This window comes from Phyllopteryx taeniolatus, chromosome 1, assembly GCF_024500385.1.
Source record: "Phyllopteryx taeniolatus isolate TA_2022b chromosome 1, UOR_Ptae_1.2, whole genome shotgun sequence".
Lineage (NCBI taxonomy): Eukaryota > Metazoa > Chordata > Actinopteri > Syngnathiformes > Syngnathidae > Phyllopteryx > Phyllopteryx taeniolatus.
The window spans coordinates 4,030,572-4,053,072 of record NC_084502.1 but is presented as its reverse complement, the minus strand read 5'-3'; the positions used below and the strand labels follow the sequence as shown (position 1 = coordinate 4,053,072).

Here is a 22,501-nt window from a genome sequence, read left to right as displayed (position 1 = left end):
ATATTTTTTTAGCATGAGATGCAAAAAAAAAAGAAGAAAAAGGTGATATTTAGCATGATGGGCATGCAGATTATTATTTTTTTTAAATAATTTGACAGTCTTTCATCTGCGGATGCTTTTCATTCCAGGTCAGGTAGAAACAGCGGGTACCAACCTAAAAATAATTTCAGGTAATTATTTAAAGGTATAAGACATCAGCTGGCAGAGCTGCAGGCTATTTAAAACTCCTCTTTTGAAATTGTCAGCTCTAATAAAACAGTGGGCAGAAACAAAATACACGCAGATAATCAGATTATTGGAGCCAGTCTAAAAAAAGTTCTGAGTTCTTGTCCTTTCTTGCGTGTGAGTAGCTCAAATATTTGTGTCAGCACACAAGGTGAACATCAGAAAAGCGCAGATCACGTGTCGCAGACAGGAAGTTGAGTGCATCGCGGCCCAAATAATATAGTCAAGCCAACACAACAGATGTTTGCAAGGAAAGAGGATCTAAAGAAATCTAAATCCTCATTCGTCCAACTGTTTACGTCAACGTGGACACGCCACATTTTCAAATGACCTCCCCAACACACAGTTTAAACACCACCATACATTATCCGAATGGGAGAGAATAATCCACTCAAATCCGTAGTCAGGCAATGCTTGTCTTGTCATAATGTTACCATTTCGTAAAACACCAACAATGATGGATATAGTTTACAGTATTCGGCAGCTGACCGAGAGCAGAGTTGGGTAGTGAGGAGCTACACTTACTCCATCACTTAAGTAACTTTTTAGATAAATTGCATTTGTCAGAGTAGTTTTAATGCAACATACTTTTTACTTTAACTTGAGTATTTCTGCTAAGAAGAAACGCGACTTGTACTCTGTTACATTGAGCTAGATTCCGCTTGCTACGTTTTTTTCCATTCATTCATTTATCTTCCGTTCCGCTTATCCTTACTAGGGTCGCGGGTGTGCTGGAGCCTATCCCAGCTATCTCCGGGCGAGAGGCGGGGTACACCCTGAACCGGTCGCCAGCCAATTGCAGGGCACATATAAACAAACAACCATTTGCGCACACATTCACACCTACGGGCAATTTAGAGTCTTCAATTAACCTACCATGCATGTTTTTGTGATGTGGGAGGAAACCGTACTACCCGGAGAAAACCCACGCAGGCACTGGGAGAACATGCAAACTCCACACAGGTGGGGCCGGGATTCGAAACGGGGTCCTCAGAACTGTGAGGCAGATGTGCTAACCATTCGTCCACCGTGCCGCCTAATTTAGGAATATGAAAATTTTAATATTGTCCAACAATATCACTTTGAAACAATAAATTTTAAACAACATAAAAAAACAGCACAAAGTCAGCCACAGTAGATGGCCTTAAATTGACTTTCTTTGGTTACAAAGGTGAAACTGCCTACTTTTATCGACAGGTATTTATTACTGCTTGAGCACTCTATTTTAGTTTGTCAGAGAGACTTTGTGTTACATGGCACATCTGACTCCATTTGACCAATCAAATGGAGCCAGGCAGTCACATGACTGTACACAGTCTCCACAGCCCCAGTCTCATGCAGATGTAAACTTTTCAAAGTGAATGATTTACGTGGCAGAAATCGATATTTACCTTAAAAACCCAAGCCTACAAGAACAACACTTGGAACTTGAGAAACATACACGAGGATGTTTCAGTCTGCATTTTGCTAAATGTAATGTTCTGTGGAATGAATGCAGGAGGTCAACCACAGCACGTTTCTTTGTCCGTCGCTGGAGAAAGGGTCGTGCGCATTCAAAAGGAGCAGTGAGCAAATGCAATGTGCACTGAAGAGCGAGATGTAAGTTGGCAGAACTCAATTTGTTTTTGAGTAATGAAACAGATGTCAGCATTGCCGATAAATGTGGGTGAAGCCACCTGTCGGCGTTCAAGCTAATCAAAGGGTATACAATTATGTAATTAATCATCTCTGCCTGGTGAGCCTATTGTGCTGTTTCACGTGTGTAAACAAAGAAAGTCAATTTAATGGCATCTACTGTGGCTGAATTTGTCCTGTTTTTTATGTTGTTTTAAAAATTATTGTTTTAAAGTGATATTGTTGGATAATATTTACATTTTCCTGTTCCTAAATTAGATTTTTGTCTATTTGATTTTCATGCACTATTTAGAAAACAAATAAATCAAAAGTTACTCACCAGTTACTCAGCAATATTTGTTTCACTGAATACTTATTAGTCTTACTCAGGTATTTATTTAGAGGACTACTTTTTACTATTACTTGAGTAATATTATTTGAAAGTAACATTTTGGGCTACTCTACCTGGAGAAGTAACACTTTTTAACAGTTAGAAATTTCCCAGTCTGGATTTTGCATTTTCTTTGACACATTTCGGATTTTGTCTTTGTGAATTTCCATATTTTTTAAATTTTGTCAAGAACCTTACTGTGGGACAGTCATAATCCTAATAATCAATATATTATGCCTTCAATATTTTTCATTTTAATGTTTTAATTATATCAACTTTGTAATGGCGGACGCAGTTGCAGCCTGAATCGAAGTGTCAGGAAATGAGATTTCGACGTGCCATCATCAAAAATATCTGTCTATAAATTAATTTGCCTTTTACGATTCTGTCTATTAAATCAAATTAATCAGATCCCAAACGTCAAGATTAAAACTCAGCACTTTATTTTGAATAAAATAATAATAAATTTTAAAATAATAATAATAAATACATTTTAAATAAAGGGGGCGGCGGGGGGCCGTACTAAAATACCGTGCACCAAGCAGCTGTTTCATGTGGAAGCTGGATTTTTTTTTTTCTTCCCCATTATCCGGAACAATCAGTGTTATGGATGTAACGAGTCAACGTTCAGTGATTTCCGTAACAAAATAGGGACGTTCCGTAACGTTTGGCAGCTCTGTACTCATGTAACTTCATTTTGCATGTGTATGACAATCACTAAAATAATACATTCACAGTATAGATTGTGTTTCTAGGGTCCACTCTACCTTCTTGGTAATTCTGTGTTGTATGTGTAGCTTTAAATAGAGCTGAACACGACTTTCTAATTCCCTGGACGTCCATATGCCCTTTCAACTGATTCGGATCTCCAACTGCAGGTGACAAAATCCTTTACTTACAGAGACTTAAGACTTAAGTGGACGTAAGCCTGATGAGATCTTATGTATTTTTGACCCTCACTTGGCATAAACTGACAACTTTTGTTCTGGTTAAGATGTTTATGTTGTTGTTTTTTGTGAAAGAATTTACTGGCTTCACATGACAGAACAGAAGAATGCTCCAACAACCAAAACATCGCACCACCCCCAGTGAAGGGTCTATGTGCTCCCTAGTCAATAATGACATCACAAAACCTGTTCAGGAACGAAATCCCCCTCAACCCTCCCTAAGCACACAGAAACCACCATCCTGGACTAAAAACACAATTACAATAATATCCCAGCTGTCATACAAAAATACTCTTGACTGTTCTATGTTAGCACACTGGTAATGGTATTTGAATTCCAAATGATACTTTGTACGTAGATAGGTGGTGTTAGTTTTTTTTTTTTTGTGAGAGTGCATTACAAGAAGTCAATTATTTCAAACCTATACTTGTTAAAAAGCTACATGACCCAAAACTCTCACAGCACGTTACTGGTATTTGAAAGTGATCTGAAGGTACTGGGTTTGAATGTATACTAAAAAGTATGATGACATCCACAGGAAGAAACTATGGAGTTGGTCCCCACCCCCCTTCACAGCCTTGCACTCTTCAGGGAATATTTTCTACAGTTTTGAAATCTGTCAGTGGGGATTTTTTTTCTTTTTTCTCGAAGAACATTTGTGAGGACAAGACCATCTTGATGGGTTTGAGGTCAACGGCGTGAAGTTCTTCCACACCAAACTCACAAACTTCCTCACAGTCATGCTGGAACAACAACTTCAACCTGTTCCCACAAGATTGGAAGTATAAAAATAATGAAGCCCAACCAGCAATAATTGATGAATAACTGACAAGACAAGATGCAAGATTAAAGGTATGACAATGAGTTTAGCTGAGTCCTAAGCATGCAATATTCTGCCTCGACTCCATACTTTTCTTTTCTCTTGCTTTACCCCACACATGTACTGTAGCACCCTCTTCAACACGTCTATACCTTTTTCCTTCAGCTCGCCCTTTCCAGAGGTCCTTCCCTAAATCCCGCAGAGAGGGGGAGGAGTTTAGGATAGTGAGGACGCACTGGTAATCCGCGCACTGACCCAGGTCAATTCAATTATCCTGTTTTCTTTAGCTGTGCGACGTGTGTGCCCATTTCACAGCCAACTCCCTTAATGCGCCCAGGATTAGCTTCTCTTACTTTTAATGATCTAACTATCGACGCCTTGGGCCCACAGCGCACTTTAAACCCCCGCCACCCCCTCCACATACACACACGCACACACAGCCAGGGAGGTATGTGATGAATTTGTTTTTGCGAAAAGAAATTCATTAACAATTGTGAACCGAGAGGATTCCTCGAATGAAAAAGTGTATTTTAACGTGAAATTTGGTTTGCTTCTTGATGTGGGTGACTGCATGTGTGTGTGTGTGTGTGTGTGTTACATAAACAAGACCAAGAAGAGGATTGTATCATCTACAGTATCTGCATTTAACCCAACGTCACCTCACACCTCCGAGATTTGAGATAATCATCTTAGTTCGAACAAATGCAGCCCTATGGGAGGCACAAGCCAGTGCAAACTGTAGGCCGGTCCCAAGCCCGGATAAATGCAGAGGGTTGCGTCAGGAAGGGCATCCGGCTTAAAACTTGGCCAAACAAATATAAGCGTTCATCCAAAGAATTCCATCCCGGATCGGTCGTGGCCCGGGTTAACAATGTCCGCCACCGGCGCTGTCAACCTGCAGGGCGCCGTTGGAAATTCAGCTACTGTGGGTCGAAGTCGAAGAAGAAGAAAAGGTGCAAAGCCGGTTCTTCGGCAGAAAGAGAAGAGGAAAGCACAGAGCCTAGAACTGAATGTGGGGACTTTGAATGTTGGGACTGTGACAGGAAAATCTCGGGAGTTGGTTGACATGATGATTAGGAGAAAGGTTAATATATTGTGTGTCCAGGAGACCAGGTGGAAAGGCAGTAAGGCTAGAAGTTTAGGGGAAGGGTTTAAATTATTTTACCATGGTGTAGATGGGAAGAGAAATGGAGTCGGGGTTATTTTAAAAGAAGAGTTGGCTAAGAATGTCTTGGAGGTGAAAAGAGTATCAGATCGAGTGATGAGGCTGAAAGTTGAAATTGAGGATGTTATGTATAATGTGATTAGTGGCTATGCCCCACAGGTAGGATGTGACCTAGAGGTGAAAGAGAAATTCTGGAAGGAGCTAGACGAAGTAGTTCTGAGCATCCCAGACAGAGAGCGAGTCGTAATTGGTGCAGATTGTAATGGGCATGTTGGTGAAGGAAATAGGGGTGATGCAGAAGTGATGGGTAAGTATGGAATCCAGGAAAGGAACTTGGAGGGACAGATGGTGGTAGACTTCGCAACAAGGATGCAAATGGCTGTAGTGAACACTTTTTTCCAGAAGAGGCAGGAACATAGGGTGACCTACAAGAGCGGAGGTAGAAGCACGCAGGTGGATTACATTTTGTGCAGACGATGTAATCTGAAGGAGGTTACCGACTGTAAGGTTGTGGTAGGGGAGAGTGTGGCTAGACAGCATAGGATGGTGGTTTGTAAGATGACTCTGGTGGTGGGGAGGAAAATTAGGAAGACAAAGGCAGAGCAGAGAACCATGTGGTGGAAGCTGAGACAGGACGAGAGTTGTGCAGCTTTTCGGAGGTGGAAAGGAGGAGCTTCCAGAAGACCGGACCACAGCAGCCAAGGTGATCAGAAAGACAGGCAGGAGAGTACTTGGTGTATCTTCTGGCAGGAAAGGAGAGAAGGAGACTTGGTGGTGGAACCTCACAGTACAGGAAATCATACAAGGAAAAAGGTTAGCTAAGAAGAAGTGGGACACTGAGAGGACCGAGGAGAGGCGAAAGGAATACATTGAGATGCGACACAGGGCAAAGGTAGAGGTGGCAAAGGCCAAACAAGGGGCATATGATGACATGTATGGCAGGTTTGACACTAAAGAAGGAGAAAAGGATCTATACAGGCTGGCCAGACAGAGGGATAGAGATGGGAAGGATGTGCAGCAGGTTAGGGTGATTAAGGATAGAGATGGAAATATGTTGACTGGTGCCAGCAGTGTGCTCGCTTGATGGAAAGAATACTTTGAGGAGTTGATGAAGAGGGAAGAGAGAGTATAAGAGGCAAGTGTGGTGGACCAGGAAGTGGCAATGATTAGTAAGGGGGAAGTTAGAAAGGCATTAAAGAGGAGGAAAAATGGAAAGGCAGTTGGTCTTGATGACATTCCTGTGGAGGTATGGAAGCATCTAGGAGAGGTGGCTGTGAAGTTTTTGACCAGCTTGTTCAATAGAATTCTAACGCGTGAGAAGATGCCTGAGGAATCGAGGAAAAGTGTGCTGGTGCCCATTTTTAAGAACAAGGGTAATGTGCAGAGGTGTGGGAACTAAGGAGGAATAAAGTTGATGAGCCACACAAGGAAGTTATGGGAAAGAGTAGTGGAGGCTAGACTCAGGACAGAAGTGAGTATTTGCGAGTAACAGTATGGTTTCATGCCTAGAAAGAGTACCACAGAGGCATTATTTGCCTTGAGGATGTTGATGGAAAAGTATAGAGAAGGTCAGAAGGAGCTACTTTGTGTCTTTGTAGATCTAGAGAAAGCGTATGACAGAGTACCCAGAGAGGAACTGTGGTACTGCATGCGGAAGTCTGGAGTGGCAGAGAAGTATGTTAGAATAATACAGGACATGTACGAGGGCAGCAGAACAGCGGTGAGGTGTGCTGTAGGTGTGACAGACGAATTTAAAGTGGAGGTGGGACTGCATCAGTGAGGGAAGACATGAGGGAAGACATGAGGGCAGTTTGTGTTCGAGAGGAGGATGCAGGATAGGCTTACATGTAAAAGGATGACGCGGTGTGGCGACCCCTAAAGGGACAAGCCGAAAGGAAAAGAAGATCTTAGTTCGAACACGTTAGCGTGGAAGCAAGCTAATCTCAACCGCGTAGGAGGAAAAGAGGTCATTCTCGGCTAGTAAACTTTCTGTACAAAACACGTGCATACTTTTACCGGTACAAGCTGTGCGCAAAGCGACAATGTTGTTTTGGAAGCTGAACTGTTAATCATTTTTTAAAAAAAAAAGAAAAAAAAAGACAAATTCAATCAAATTGCAAAATTCACGCTGAAATGAATGAGTAATGCATTCTTCCATGTGCCAAGTAAACACTGATGTTTTTGAGTACTCTTGTTAATGAGTATACAAATTACAAATAGATAATCTGCTTTATTCAGAGTGAAACAACTTCCAACTTTTAAACCTTTTAATTGTGATGAAACAGACCGATCTTTCTCAGGATCAAGGATTTGCCTTGACTCCACTTGTTTAACTCATCACACCCTTAAAGAGTTTTAAAGGTAGTTCAAAATACATTTTAAATAGAGTTAAATCCAGAATCATTCTGGCCTTCTGGCCTGAAGCCATCCTAATCCACAACAAAATGCAAAAGGTTTGCTGTTGTGAGACATAAATGCAGTGCAAACATCTTGAGTTTAAAAACAAACAAATACGATTGTTCTGTCATGTCAAGTCATACCTGGGATGTCCTGTCCATTGTAGTTCCAGCCGGCCACAGCAAGCATGGACGGTAGAGGAGATCCAGGCCTACTGTCCCTTTCCCGCTCTCTGTCCCAGTTCCTCTCAGCCTGCTGGGTTATATGTCTGACCGTGTCCTTGTTTTTCCTGTTCTTCCTCCGCCCCGATCCTGATAAGGGCTGCCAGGATCCATCTGCACCTGCACTTGGGCCTCCTGCCACCTGATCCCTCTGGCTCTGGGCTGCACCCCTGGGGGTGTCCCGGGGATGCGAGGAAGAGGCGGGGGACACCTGTTCCTCTTTGACGCTGACAGGCCTGTAGTCGTGCGGCCAAGCAGGCTGGGAGTCGTGGCAAGCTTCCTCCTGGCTCTCGTGGCTCTTGGGGGGTTCTTGGTCCTCCTTGCCGTACGTGCTGCCTCCCTCGTGGCAGCTGGCGATGGCCGAGTCCCCGGAGGAGTTGGCGGGGCTGGTGCGGCGTGCCAGCCAGGGGGAGGTGCTGCGACCGGACATGATGGAGGCGAGGGCTTCCGAGGCCATGCCTACAATCCCGCCTCCTCCCAAGCCCACTCCGGCGACTCCCCCTACTCCGGTTAGACCAACTCCTCCTCCTCCGCCTCCGCCGCCACCTCCTATGCCGGCGGTGACCACGGCCCCCATTTCAAAGTCGGCCAGTTCGTCGGCCATCTCAGAGCGGATGCTGATGTCCAGGGCGGCCTTGATGAAGCTGTGGCACGCTTGGACGATGTCTGTCATCTGCAAGTAGCTGGCCGCCGACATGACCTCAATGACGTTCTTACTTGTTAGGGCGAGATGAGCAGAGTACATGAAGTCAAGGATGGCTTTAAAGCCTGTCGCGGTCACGATGTCCAGGTGGGTGACTGTAGTCTGATGGTGAGGCTCTGAACCTTTTTTAACCTGAGACGTCAAGAGAAGCAGCCTTTATTTAGCTAGTCGAGACATCACGGAGTGATGGCGAGACTTTTGACCCTCACCTGGCAGTAAAGAGTCTTGAAGTAGCGGGAGGAGCCCAGGAGGATGTTCTTGTGTGCCTTGAAGATCTTTCCGTCCACGATGACACAGGCGTCACAGAGGATGCCGTGTTGTCTCTGCTCGTTGAGCTCTCGGAGGAGCTGACGGTAGTGAGAGGAGATCTCCATGTCCTCCTTCCTGTTGTTCATCTGGGTAGCTGAACAAACGCCGCTCTTCCACAATTCTAAGAGAGAAGGCAGAAGAATTGCATTTGACTAAAACTCAGCAAAGCTTGAACCATGATATAGCAGGCGATTACTGTAACATAAAGAGAGAGTTAACGGGAACTAAAGGGGAGATTGTGGATATTTGAGAGGCTGTTAGCTACATTCATTGACTGGGCTCGTGCACTGCGGCGACAGAGACTCTTCACGCTTTGCTTTTTTATCCACAATAATTAAATTATGAATATTGAAGTATTTTTGTTAAACATGATATATATTATCGGTGCAGCTTGGCGACATCCGGCTGCATGTCAATTCGCAACCGGAAATGTAATTTTTGTTTTGAAATCTCATGAGATACGACATGGCATTTCTGATTGGCCGTCACATCTGCAACGCGGCGATGCTGTTCACCTGTGACCACTCAATTGCATTTTAATAATTTTTTCTGAGATGCTCCAGTTTTAAGCATGATATACCTTTGTGTTAAATCCAGTAACTATGACTCAATGCAAACATAAGTCAAAAACGTTCTGCAATTTGACTTCGAAAGCAGTTATTCATGAACGCTATCATATAATTTAAATGTCGTTCTTGATTAACTGACATCTCCAATTTTTAAGAAATGAATAGTGGTTAAAGAGGCATGTAGGTGTTGCTGCCGGTGTGCAGGGCTGCAGCCCCTCTGGTGAGGTTTAATATGCAAATAATGCTTTAATGGATTACATACAAGTCAAGTAGTTATCCACATATCAGGAGAACTACATTAGAAAACCTTGTACATTATATACAGTACAATAAATGTAATTTTACTTGGGCATTAAATGCACTGGTGGTTTTGCGCTACACATGCCGCTGCCTTTCATGCAGATGAATGCGTTTTGATTCCTGGTCAGTGCCCCAATAGAGAGCCCTGAGGCCAGACAAAAATAAAAATCTGAACAAATCAGAGTCGCAATATCTCTAGAGTTGAATAAACTGTCAACAATTTTGCCCGGGTACATTGTTTAAATTCTAATGTAAGAAGATGGAGAATAAAGTGTATTTAGCAAAAGAAAGGCACACCAGGCTAAGGATCTTTCAATAATGAACGTGACATAAAGACAACGACATCAATAGATGCCACACCGCAACTGCTGTAGTTTGATGTCTAAAAACAGCCCAGCAATAAATACACAGAAATCTCTGTTTAAACTGTCTGACTGGTTGACTTGAGCGTGTGTGTCAGAGAGAAAGTGTGTGTGTGTGTGTGTGTGTGTGGGCTCATTAGACATGACAGTTACGTTACAATATGTTCGCTAAAGAGTTGAGAAGGAGTTTAAAAAAACAAAACTTATTCAGGGCAGACCACCAGCGTGAAGTTTAGCATTAAATCAATAAACACCGCCTCACTTCCACCACAAAACAAAACTCTCTTGAACTTTAACCTCAGAGCTTCTGGTCTTCCACAGTTGAGTCTGAGTGATAGACGTCAACAGCTACAAAGAATTGCTTCATTCGAGACAATTTGAAGAGCGATGCACACATGCTAAAATAACCCCATACAGATTAGAATTTGTGGATTGTAGTCAGAATTTGGCATCTATTTTCCAGGGTTTTCTTTTTTTTTTTTTTTTTTTTTGCCTGCACACAAAAGGCATTTCAAGCTTGAACACAAAGAGATGCAGGTGATAACAAAAGATAGGGGCACGAGGAAATTCACAAAGGGAGGTGTGCACGTGGCGGGAAAACAAGACGAAGCAAGCCCAAACATGAACACACGCACACACTTGCGCAGTGCATTAGCCAGAGCATTAGCAGCTGCCTTTCCCACTCTCGTCTGAACGAGGACTAAATCGCGGGGACGCCGGTTGTTACCAAACGCAGCGGTGATTTGTTTTGGGAACGCCACAGCTGTCAGGTCTCATGGGCCGCTAGGAGAGATGACAGCTCGCCTCGGCCAAGGTGACAGCAACGTTTGCTCCGGGGCCGGCACACTTCAGGTCATGTTTAGCAAAGCTCTGCTCAACCTGATGGCTTGTAGGATCACATAAATCCACAATGTCTCCCACGTCCAATCGGACAAACGCGTCTCCTGTGAGCAGCGCTGGACCACTGCACGGATGGAAGACGGAAGAAAAATTTGATCAATTTTTTGCTAATTCTTAACCTGTTTTTTTAGGATAAGCGTTTATTTGAACCAGCGAAGAGTGAGAAATGCACGGATGTGTGTTTTGTAAGGCGACTAGATATAGTTATTTTGTGTGTTTTTCCTCTGGCTGACGCATTGCTCAGAAAAATCTATTGCTGTTTTCACCTTGAGATATTCTTTCCTTTCTGTGTTGGCACGATAGAAATATCGAGTCTTCTCCAATCACCTTTGCAGAAAAAACAAGTCGCTTAAAAGACAGCCTCCTTTCTCTTGCTTTCTCAGGGTCACTTGTATTCAATATTGTAAAGCCAGCCCGTTTCTATAAGATAAAAACGCTATACAGCCACACACACAACACTTCAAAGGTCCTTCATTCACCAAAACACCCTGCTAATTAAATACAGGGTCAATCTCCAACACAGAACTCTTAAAGGGAACTAAAAAGTCACAATCGGGAACAACCAGTCGAACTTGGATCACTCAGGTTTCCCGTTCACCATTTCAAAAGTCAAAATCAATGCAAATGTTGCCAAATCGCCATCATACTGACAAGCAGCATGGTCACACTACATCATGGAAAAACTATGACAACACACCACATGCTTGCACCAATGACAAGAGGCATCCTTTATCAGAATCAGACAACAAAGATGAGTAATAACATAATAAGAAATAGAATGCCAAGAATTAAACAGTTTGTGCTTTTTGATTTAATGCTTCAATTCAATCATTGTGCTGCTCCTTCTGGTGTGCCTGTCCTGCCCACCGGGGAGCAATATAAAACAGTCATGCAGACACAAACGAAGAAGAATAGTTTCACGACGACTGTGACATAATAAGCTACTATAAAATTGGTTGTTTTTTGCAGAGGATAAATACTATATGCACGTTAGATTTGTGATATTGTCTGTCTACATGTGTTGTTCCACTGTTTGTGTTGGAATATCCATTGCTTAAGGGGTTATAACACTGCGACTATCGATGTTAAGTATTAGCGTCGATGGTGTTTTCCATTATGTGTTAGCATCACGCTGAAGCAAAGTTGTTGGTTTGTTTTAAATTCACGTGTAATTCTCTTTGGCTACATTCACACTGCAGCACATGATGCCCAATTGTGATTTTTTTTTTTGGGTGAAATCTTTTTATGTAGTCGTTTACATGCCACAAACAAATGCGACTTCTACTGAGGATGGAATGCTTCCGTGACATCACAGGCATGCGCACAAAATAGGACATCACGTTGTGCATGGGCATAAACACGAGGCGCTTTGTGTTCGCGGAAATACAGCTCCTCGTGTAGATCTCATCATGGCGCATTTGTGGCAATTTCAAGGATTTTGTGCAACCAGAGCCAACATATTCTAATATTTGTCCATCCGAAGGCATCTTCTTTTCGCCACAGACTGTTTTCCGCTCATGTGTCCGCCGTTGCTTTTTTGTGTTTTGTCGAACAATTGTGACATTTGTCGCTTTTGGATGACATCCTGGTTGGATGAGCGCGACCTGAGCTGGCCTGGGTCGGATATGAAAAAAAAAATCTGATATAGTGAACTCCCGCTATTCGCGGGGGATAAGGACCAGGCTGGACCGTGAATAGCAAAAATCTGCGGATAATTGACAGGTGCTGAACAGGTATACGGAGGTCCGTTGTACATGTCACGTTGGGCAACAAAGATGGTAATTGACCTGCAGTGAAAACATGGCCTTTGGTTTTATCTTTAGTTTGACAGTAAACTTCAACTGGCCGCGGCATTCAACGGCTTGAACCCTCGACTTTGAAGAATTGTTCACTATCTGCCAAACATTGCTTATTGGGAAGTGAATTTAGTTGGGTTTACTGGCACCATATAGCGCTCGAATCTCAAGTTTGCGCTTGCAACTCAAGGCAAAAAAATCCATCACTCGTATCTCAAGGCGCCACTGTAGTTTCTGTCGCTCTTTGATTTATGAAACAAAGGATATGAAATTGGAAGGACAGTATGATAACATTGTTTGACTTTTGATAGGATATACTGTACTGTAGAAGAGAAAGAGGAATATGAATATTTTCAACTTTCATCCTGGATTGGTATGTTGTAATCCAAACTAAATGTGAAATTTTGAGAACATCCAATATTGCGCATTAAAGGTTGCCTTGACTAAAATGAACAAACCGAGAAATTTTTTTTAAAAAAAAAGATGATTAGAGTGTAAGAGCAGAAATGAAGCATGTGAGGGAGGGAAATGTTTGCTTAATCACATATTGGTCCAAAAAACTGCATATGTAGTTAATTAGAGAGGAGGAACTTTTTAAAGAGTACATTTTGACCTCTAAACTCTCTCCAAGCCTAATTGGCTTGTTTTGTTTCAGCATCGATTCCCTCCAGTCACTTTTCCAGAACGAGCAATACCAACTCTTTCCAGTTTTACTCACTTTTTTTTTTTTTCCTTACAGATTTGCTTGGTGGTATATACAAATATTTTCATCCTTCCATGAATTTTCTTAAGAAGACACAATAAGGTTGACATGTGGTTTTGTTTCAGTGAAACTGCCACCAGAGCTCCAAGACTCTGTCACCCTTTTGACTCCAAATTGGAAGTGACTGTCGTCATTCAGCCCTGCCCGACCAACACACACACGCGCACACACACACACACACACAAACACACACACGATGGAGAGCCCCCTTGTTCTAAAGTCACACACACACAACGCCGCTGTCCTCCAACACACAAACGCGTATGAGACCTAAAACGCACACGCTTAACCGAGCCTTCGTGGCGTCACGGCCGCTTTGCGGTGGTCACATCACAGCAAAGTCACTTTAGGCCCGACCAGGCGACTAAAGTGATGAGACTTGTGATGGAGTGAGAGGACGGGGCTCCTTCCTCCTTGTGTTTCTCTCTATTCAATCTGTCGCTCCAAGCCTGTCATCAGCTTCCAGTACAAACGACCTTCTGGACCAAACACGGAGCAAAACTTTGTTTACGTGAGGTTTCCCTTAGATGGGTTCCGCTTATGAGTGTGGGTGAAAACATTAAACATAAAGTCCCATTCAAAAACACAGCCAGCACTACCCAATGTGGCGCCCGGGGTGAGATTTTATAAGGCACCCCCACTCCATTTGCGATTTACAGGACATACAAATCGAATAGCATTGTTTTCAACATTGTCGTTAATTTATAATTTATTTATAAAATGTCACCCAATTTAAAAAGAAAAACTTAAACAAGAAAAACCTAATAGATGCATGTTATACAATTTTTAAAAAATATGCATATTAGACGAGACAACTTTATCGGAATTGCAGGGAAATGTTGATGAGCCGATGCAAGGACAAAGTAATATGTAGTTTAATATGGCATGTGGAAATGCTAAATTATGGAGCAATAATAATAATAATGTGTACTAATTAAGTGAAGTTTACCATGCTTTAAACAATTTTAACTGTATCACAATGAACAACTAGGCTTACAAATGTTATATAGACAGTAAAAGTGTTAAAAGGAAATCGCATTCTCATTGCCTGATAAAAGTAGGAAAAAAGGTAGTTCGTCAGACATAAAAACAACAAATAATAAAAGTGTATAATAAGCCAACGACGACACCGACTGGGGTACATTTGTCGACAAATGATCGATGACAATTAAGATCCCGCATAGCTACAAAAAATATAAAACTGTTTATCTACTGATTAGCATACCATGCTGAGGCTAATCGCTCAGGAGCAACTTATCTTATCAACTTAATAGAACACTACATGAAATGACTGACGCTGCCATGGGTGTGTGTTCCGGTTTTTGTCTTCCCCCTGTTTCATACACACCTGCTCCTGAGAGCATCTTCCCCACCTGTGCCTCGTTCACCCCAATTACCGCTTACATTTAATCCCGTGTCTCATTCTTTCTCGTCGCCAGTTCGTTTTACCTTGTCGTCGCGTTCCAGCATTCCTTGTTTCCACGTCCAAGACTCACAGTAAGACTAGACCCTGTTCCGATTATCGACCTCGGCTTTTTGCCTCACGTTTTTGGATACTGTTGCCTTTTTTTGGATTGCCTGCCTGTGTACTGACCTGTGCCCGTATATTAAATCTCTTTTTGAAACTGTCCATTTGTTTTGGAGTTGTGCATTTTTGGATCCTATCCTCTGTTCCGTTCATGACAGAACGAACTGGCCATAACATGGACCCAGCAGACTCAGACCCGGTGCGCAAAGCCCTTCAAGCGCAGGGTCAACACCTCTCGAAGCAGGATGAGCAGTTTGCTGCCCTCCACCTTCATCTAGCGGGACTATCAGAACATCAGGACAATATGATGAGACAGGTGGCCTCACAGTTTGACGTTCTTATGAAAATGATTAAAAAGAAGGAACCAGTTGGCACAACACCCGATACCGGCACAGTACCAACGTTTCCATGTGAAGCAGTCACCATGCAGACCCCTGCCACCTCCGCTGCTGTCTGCCCACAGCTCTCTCGACCAGATAGGTTCTCTGGAGATTCTGGGAACATTAAGCCTTTTCCTTCACTCAGTGCGAACTCCACTTTGAGCTGCAGGCAGCTGCCTTCCCCACCGAGCGGGCAAAGATCGCTTTCGTCATTTCCCACCTGACTGGTCATGCAGAGGCGTGGGCTACTGCTGAATGGAGCCGCAATTCCGCCGCGTGTCATTCGTGGGCTTTTTTCGTAAAGACTATGGAGCAAATTTTTCAGTTTTCCACCTTACACCTTACACCAAGCCAAGCACAGGGTTTCAGATTAAGCGATTGAGTTTCGCATTCTAGCAGCTGAGAGTCAGTGGAATAACAGGGCACTGCTCGATGCATTTTTCCAAGGACTATCCCCCGCCGTCAAGGATCATTTGGTCCCGCTAGACCTGCTGACTGACTTGGACAATCTTATCGCTCTCGCCGTAAAAATCGACAAGAGGCTTTTGGATTGCGAGCTGGATGGTGTTCGGCGGAGGGCTGCGTCACCGCGCACTTGGAGGACGAGCCTCGGTGACCAGCCAAACCAGGGCAGATCCCCTGTTTCCGGTCTCAATCCACTGGCTGGCGTCACCATGGATGAACCCATGCAACTGGCAGGTTCCGTCTCTCCCCTGAGGAACGTCAACGCCGGCTGAGGGAAGGGCGGTGCTTCTACTGCGGGCAGTTAGGTCATTCCGTGAGCAACTGTCACGTCAAGGTTGCCGGGAGCAAGGGCACGGGAGCGGTGCGTCTAAATTTCATTAAGGAAGACCCTGCCCAGGTTCTTCCTAAAGTGACACTATGCTCTCCTGATCAAGAAATTCATACACCTGTATTAATTGACTCTGGTTCTGACTCTCCTGAATCCCTCCTCGTTAGACGGATGCATGTTAGAACCTTTCAAATAGAACGCTACCGCAACACCTATGCTGCAGACGGCAGTTTTATGGGCAAGATCACTCACCGCACCCACTCACATTGACATTTCCTGATTCTCACTCAGAACGCATTAGTTTTCATGTTTTTGACACCATGAATCATGACCTTATTTTAGGGAACCCATGGTTGAAATTACATAACCCCCACATTGACTGGTCCTCTGGGCAGGTTATGTCATGGGGCAGCAATTGCGCCCAGAACTGTTTCAAGCCTCCATGTTATGTTCAGGGCTATGTTTCAAATGACAATCCACAGACCCCATGAGGGGATCCTGACTCCTCTCAAGTGCCCACCTGTTACCAGGACATTAAAGACGTTTTTTCCAAGACAGACCTTATGACTGTGCTGTTGACTTGCTGCTTGGAACCACACCCCCACGAGGGAGGTTATTCTCTCTTTCAGGGCCGGAACACAAGGCTATGAAGGAGTATGTGGATGAATCACTGGCAGCTGGGATTATTCGCCCATCTTCATCCCCATCGGGTCTCAATGACATAACTGTGAAAAACAGGTACCCTCTTCCTCTCATCTCCACCGCCTTTGAGTTCCCGGAGGGAGGCAAGATTTTCACCAAACTAGACTTAAGAAATGCTTATCATCTAGTCAGGATAAGGGAGGGGGATGCATGGAAAACAGCATTCAACACACCAACGGGATATTATGAGTATTTGGTGATGCCTTTTGGACTAACTAACGCTCCAGCTGTTTTCCATAACTTTGTCAATGATGTCTTGCGTGACATGTTGAATGTGTACGTTTTTGTATATTTGGACGATATTTTGATATTCTCCCCGGATGAGGAGACTCACATCATTCATGTCCGCTCTGTGTCGCAGCAGTTACTGCAGAATTAACTATATGTCAAGGCGGAGAAATGTGAGTTCCACAAGGCGTCAGTTTCTTTTCTGGGGTTTGTGCTGGCTCCAGGTAAAATCAAAATGGACCCTTGCAAAGTTGATGCCGTGACTAATTGGCCCACTCCCACGTCACGCAAAGACGTACCAAGGTTCTTAGGGTTCGCTAATTTCTACAGAAAGTTCATTAGAAATTTCTGTTCTATAGCCTCGCCTTTGCATGATCTTACTTCGCCACACAGATCTTTCGTATGGAACCCGCTTTCTCAGGCATTTTTTCAAAAACTTAAATCGAGCTTTACCTCCACTCCCATCTTCACTTTGCCAGATCTCAAGCAGCAGTTTGTGGTAGAAGTTGATGCGTCTGATGCCGGTATAGGAGCAGTGCTCTGCCAGAGATCTCTCAAGGATGGTAAGTTACATCCTTGTGCTTATCTCTCAAAAAAACTGACCCCAGCCGAGAGAAATTATGACATCGGTGACCGTGAACTGCTGGCAGTCAAGGTGGCTTTGGTGGAGTGGAGGCACTGACTAGAGGGGCACATACTCCGTTTTTTGTATGGACCGATCACAAGAACCTGGAATATCTTAAAACTGCTAAGAGATTAAATGCGAGGCAGGCTAGATGGGCTCTGTTCTTCACTAGATTCAATTTCACATTATCCTACCGACCTGGTTCTAAAGATGGTAAGCCAGATGCTTTATCGCGCATTTTCTGCACAGAGAATTCTTTGTCCAACCCTAAAACCTTGATGCCCAAGTCATGTTTCGTTTCTGCTTTTGTTTGGGACTTTGAGACTGCAGTAAAGGAGGCTCTGAAGAACACTCATAGCCCTGAAAATTGCCCTGAAAACAGGCTTTATGTGGTTCCGATCTTAAGGGGAAGAGTCATCCACTGGGCTCACACTAACCGGACTGTATGTCACCCAGGCATTGCCAAGACTCAATCTCAATTTTGGAAGGAGTTTTGCAATCTCATAGGTGCTACCGTCAGTCTGTCATCTGGGTTTCACCGTGAAACCAACGGACAAACCGAGAGGCTGAACCAAGACCTGGAGACTGGCCTCTGATGTCTCGCTTCACAGGAGCCGCGATCCTGGTCTCAGAAACTGGTATGGGTCGAATTCTCTCATAATTCCCTCCCCTCTGCATCCACTGGTCTATTGCCTTTTCATGTTGTGCATGGTTATCAACCATCTCTAGTTCCTGCCATAGCCCCAGAGTCCACAGTTCCAGCGGCCTTGACCTTGGTGAGACGCTGCAGGAGGACCTGGGAGCGAGCCCGCCAGATGCTCCTGCGCCAGGGACGGTCCTACAAGACCGCAGCTGACCATAGGAGGACAAAGTGGGTCAGCGGGTTTTGCTCTCCACCAAGCATATTCCACTACGGGTGGAGTCCCGGAAGCTGTCTCCCAGGTTCGTTGGGCCCTTCCCCATCACAAAGATCATTAACCCTGTCACCGTGAAGCTTCGGCTCCCAAAGTCGATGCGGGTCCACTCTGCTTTTCACGTCAGCCTGCTCAAGCCAGCCCGGGAGTCCCCTCTCGTCCTGCCTTCCAGGCCACCTCCTCCCCCCGGTTCGTGGATGGGGGCCCTGTCTTCACTGTGAGGCGGCTGTTGTCGTCTCGTCGGAGGGGGATTCAATATCTGGTGGACTGGGAGGGCTACGGGCCTGAGGAACGTTCATGGGTGCCATCTGCGTTTATCGTGGATGACTCGCTCAATCGGGACTTCCACGTTGCGCATCCAGGGGCTCCGGGGGCGTCTGGGGCCGGCCGTTAAGGGGGGCGTACTGTCATGGGTGTGTGTTCCGGTTTTTGTCTTCCCTCTTTTTCATACACACTTGCTCCTGAGAGCATCTTCACCACCTGTGCCTCGTTCACCCCAATTACCCCTTGCATTTAACCTCGTGTCTCATTCTTTCTCGTCGCCAGTTTGTTGTACCTTGTCGTCGCGTTCCAGCATTCCTTGTTTCCACGTTCAAGACTCACAGTAAGACTAGACGCTGTTCCGATTATCGACCTCGCCTTTTTGCCTCACGTTTTTGGTACTGTTGCCTTTTTTCGATTGCCTGCCTGTGTACCGACCTCTGCCCTTATATTAAACCTCTCTTTTTGAAACTGTCCATTTGTTTTGGAGTCCTGCATTTTTGGGTCCTATCCTCTGTTCCGTTCATGACAGACGCAGTACAACTGCGACATTCCATTACTATATCTCATTTGGTATGGTATGATTTGGGATTATCATTTGTATTAATATGAAGTGGGCATTGCTTTACAGTTTAATCTATGTTAGAATTTCCACTCTAGGCGTTAAAAGCAATTAATAGTTTTGATATAATTACAGTATATTAAAGGTGATTTTTTTTATTTATTTTTTTTCATTTTTCTCTCCAATTTTAGCAGTCCCTGGAGGCCACGACGCCCTTGGCATCAGCCTATATTGCCTAACGAACGGGTCGGCTCTGCGCAAAAAAAGAGTGCTACGAGTAACTGTTCTGCAGGTCATGTCATGTATGTTGAAGCTTCTGTCCATGCAATTTAATACATTTTTACAATACAAGTATTTTCAGGAAGTGGAGACACATTATCCTTTAGTGGCCAGTATGCGCCTCAGAAAATTGCCACCGTCATCTAATCACGCTGCATACAAATTGCACTTCTCTGCTCAGCAAATGTCACAGTTCTGCACATTACTTGACAAAAGGGCTTCAGCGGGGTGAACAAGTGAGCGAAAACCGAGTTACAGCCCTCATGAGGGGTTGGAGTCTGTCTGTGTTTACAGTTCGATACAGCTGAGGTGAATGAGCAGAAATTTTATAATTGAAAAATAATTATATAAAAAAAAGATTGCTTCAAGAAATGAGGGTTAAATGAGCGCATGTAATATTTTAGTTTGATCAATTCATCAATCAGTCAGCAATCGGTTGGCCAGATTAGACTCCTGAATACATATTACTCATTTTACAGAGACATTTTGGACAGTTTTACACTTACAGCTTGTGCAAAGGTCCAAAATAAAACCATGCTTGGATCAGTTTGGTGTTGGGGAATAATACAAGTATAAAAATAAAGTAGATATTTTATTATATATTATCATTATTGTTTTTGTTTTTTTGTTTTTTTTAATCATACCAATAGTGAGCAAAAGTGTTACTTTTTAGTGTTACACCAGTTATCTTCTTCAAACTCTCAGGTCTGTTTGGAATGTTACCCATCAAAATACTGTATATCCCTTTATAGTATATCCTTCCATCTATGCTCCATAAAAGTCAAACAAATTTCCCTCACAAAAAAACAGTGATCAGCAGGCACATTGTGGTCTTTCTGGTGTAAAAACTAAGTAGCCAAAGAATGAACAAAAAGTAAAACTGTGGAGAATCGCAGAGGGAACACCAAGGTGGGCTATAATAGCCAAGAGGTGGCACTCACTACTTATTGTCAAGCATCCCAACTTCGTAGTTCTTTTTTGGATTTTAAATTTCTTATAAATGTGAATTCAACTGGAACACAATGACTTTTAAGGAGAGAAGTAAATAATTAGTTTTATGTAGACTATACAGAAAAAAAAAACACAGAAGCTGCATACAAGTATGTGTATATGCAGCACATATGATGCCAATGTAAAGTATTCTTGATCCCATATATGAATATTGCAGGTACATCATTGTTTTTTTAAGTCTGCGTGAGAGGGTGCTAATGCTGATTTCACTCGACTGTCGAATATGAACGCTCACGTGTAAATACAGTACGAATATGTATTGAGGCGTCACATTGCAAACGGGGGAGACTTCCTTGTATAAAAATGCATAAGTTATAAAAACATGAATACGTGGAAATTTAAAATGTCAAACTACATTTAAAATGGCATTTATTTATGGCTGTTTCTCACGATTCTTGCTTGATTCAAAACGTAGTTCTGAACCAGCACTAACTGCTACGCTCACTCTTCCTCCATCGCGACATGAGGGCGGTGAAAGGTCACTGTGAAAAGGAAGCATGGAAACACCGCTTGGAGGTGAGGAGTCCAAAAAGAAAGAGTTGTAGACGAGGTGAACGGAGACATGAGAGAGACGGAGAGTGAAAGACAGGAAGGGAGAGGAAAATGAGTCAGGCAGCCAATATTTTTAAACAGCTTTGCTTCCACTCAACTGGGCATCAGGGCCATTATCCCGAGGTTAATCCCCAATCCGACGGAGCTGGCAGCCTTTCGGGACAAGCCAGTGCGGCCGCCCATCAACAAGGGAGGGCACGAAATATAACACACATGCACACACGCACACACACACACACTCAGCCAGTGACTGGCAGGTTCACCAGCCACATTAAAATATATATATATTAAGAACGTATTCTTAGCTTCTTCATTTTCTTTTTTTCATGCTGCGCTCGTTTCATCTCCTCTGGTTTCATCTTTGTTGCAGTTCTTTACCTCTGACTATTTGACACTTTTTTACTACCAGGTCCCAGCCCTCAATTTATGCACCTACCTCGTCCCCATCAGCCTTGAGCATGCTGTATTTTCCACCTCCACCTCTCCGTCCGCTCGCTGGCTGGCCGCTCTCCAAGCAGCCAAGGTGGAGGAAAGAAGGATAGTCGTGTCATGTGGAGAGGCACCAAAGAGGATCCGAGGAGGCTTAGAAAGACTTAATGCGACTTCCTTCATCCGCCCTCCTTCCCTTCCATCCCACCCTGCACCTGAAAGGTAATGCCCACACCAAGCCGTCACATACTCTATGCCTAGGTCACCCATCATGCTTTGCAGGTTCACAATCGGCATGTCTGCAAGTGAATCAACCTCCAGTCTTATGACATCACTCTCTCGTTTTCTCAACTCCAGCCTTCACAAGGTGTTAAGCCTCGCTTTGAAATCCAGTCATAGTAAAGACAGACTAAAATCATTCCAAAGTGACAGTATGCGTTTTTGTTTGGATGCTGAAGTCCTCGGGTGAACCCACAACACCAGCCAGTGATACCGATTGCGTGCAGCATTCTATTGTGAGTGTACTATGTCATTTCTGAGCTATCTTCTTCTCTAAGCCCGCTCGGCCTCCCGTGACGACAACCTGACTGACGACCCGGGGCTTAGCCTAAATTTTCTCTCTATTAAAAGCTGCAAATTGCAAATAATAAAACATCTCATTACTGCAGTTAGAGAGGCCAAATGAAAAGGTGCGGGAGGTGGGGAGGAGGTGTGGATGATTGGGGCTGTAAGGACAGAAAGAGGGGTTGTAAAGG

The 22,501-nt window shown here is 43.9% G+C and overlaps 1 protein-coding gene and 1 long non-coding RNA gene across 5 annotated transcripts in view; one reads left to right on the top strand and one right to left on the bottom strand.

Moving 5' to 3' along the window:
• The window catches only part of zbtb46 (zinc finger and BTB domain containing 46), a 103,957-nt gene that overhangs the window by 45,449 nt on the left and 36,007 nt on the right, over positions 1-22,501 (bottom strand). For 3 of the 4 annotated variants that reach the window (XM_061757093.1, XM_061757351.1, XM_061757176.1), the window contains exons 2-3: positions 8,693-8,913; positions 7,703-8,615 (exon numbers count right to left, since the gene is read on the bottom strand). In XM_061757093.1, the coding sequence (XP_061613077.1) occupies positions 7,703-8,615; positions 8,693-8,913 (1,134 nt within the window). Of the gene's footprint in view, positions 1-7,702; positions 8,616-8,692; positions 8,914-21,753; positions 21,887-22,501 lie in introns of those variants that run through there. The other variant, XM_061757260.1, reaches the window with a different exon arrangement.
• Positions 1,482-21,832, top strand: LOC133469947 (uncharacterized). Its single transcript, XR_009785824.1, has 3 exons — positions 1,482-1,824; positions 3,716-4,029; positions 21,727-21,832. It is a non-coding gene; the product is annotated as an uncharacterized LOC133469947 (long non-coding RNA).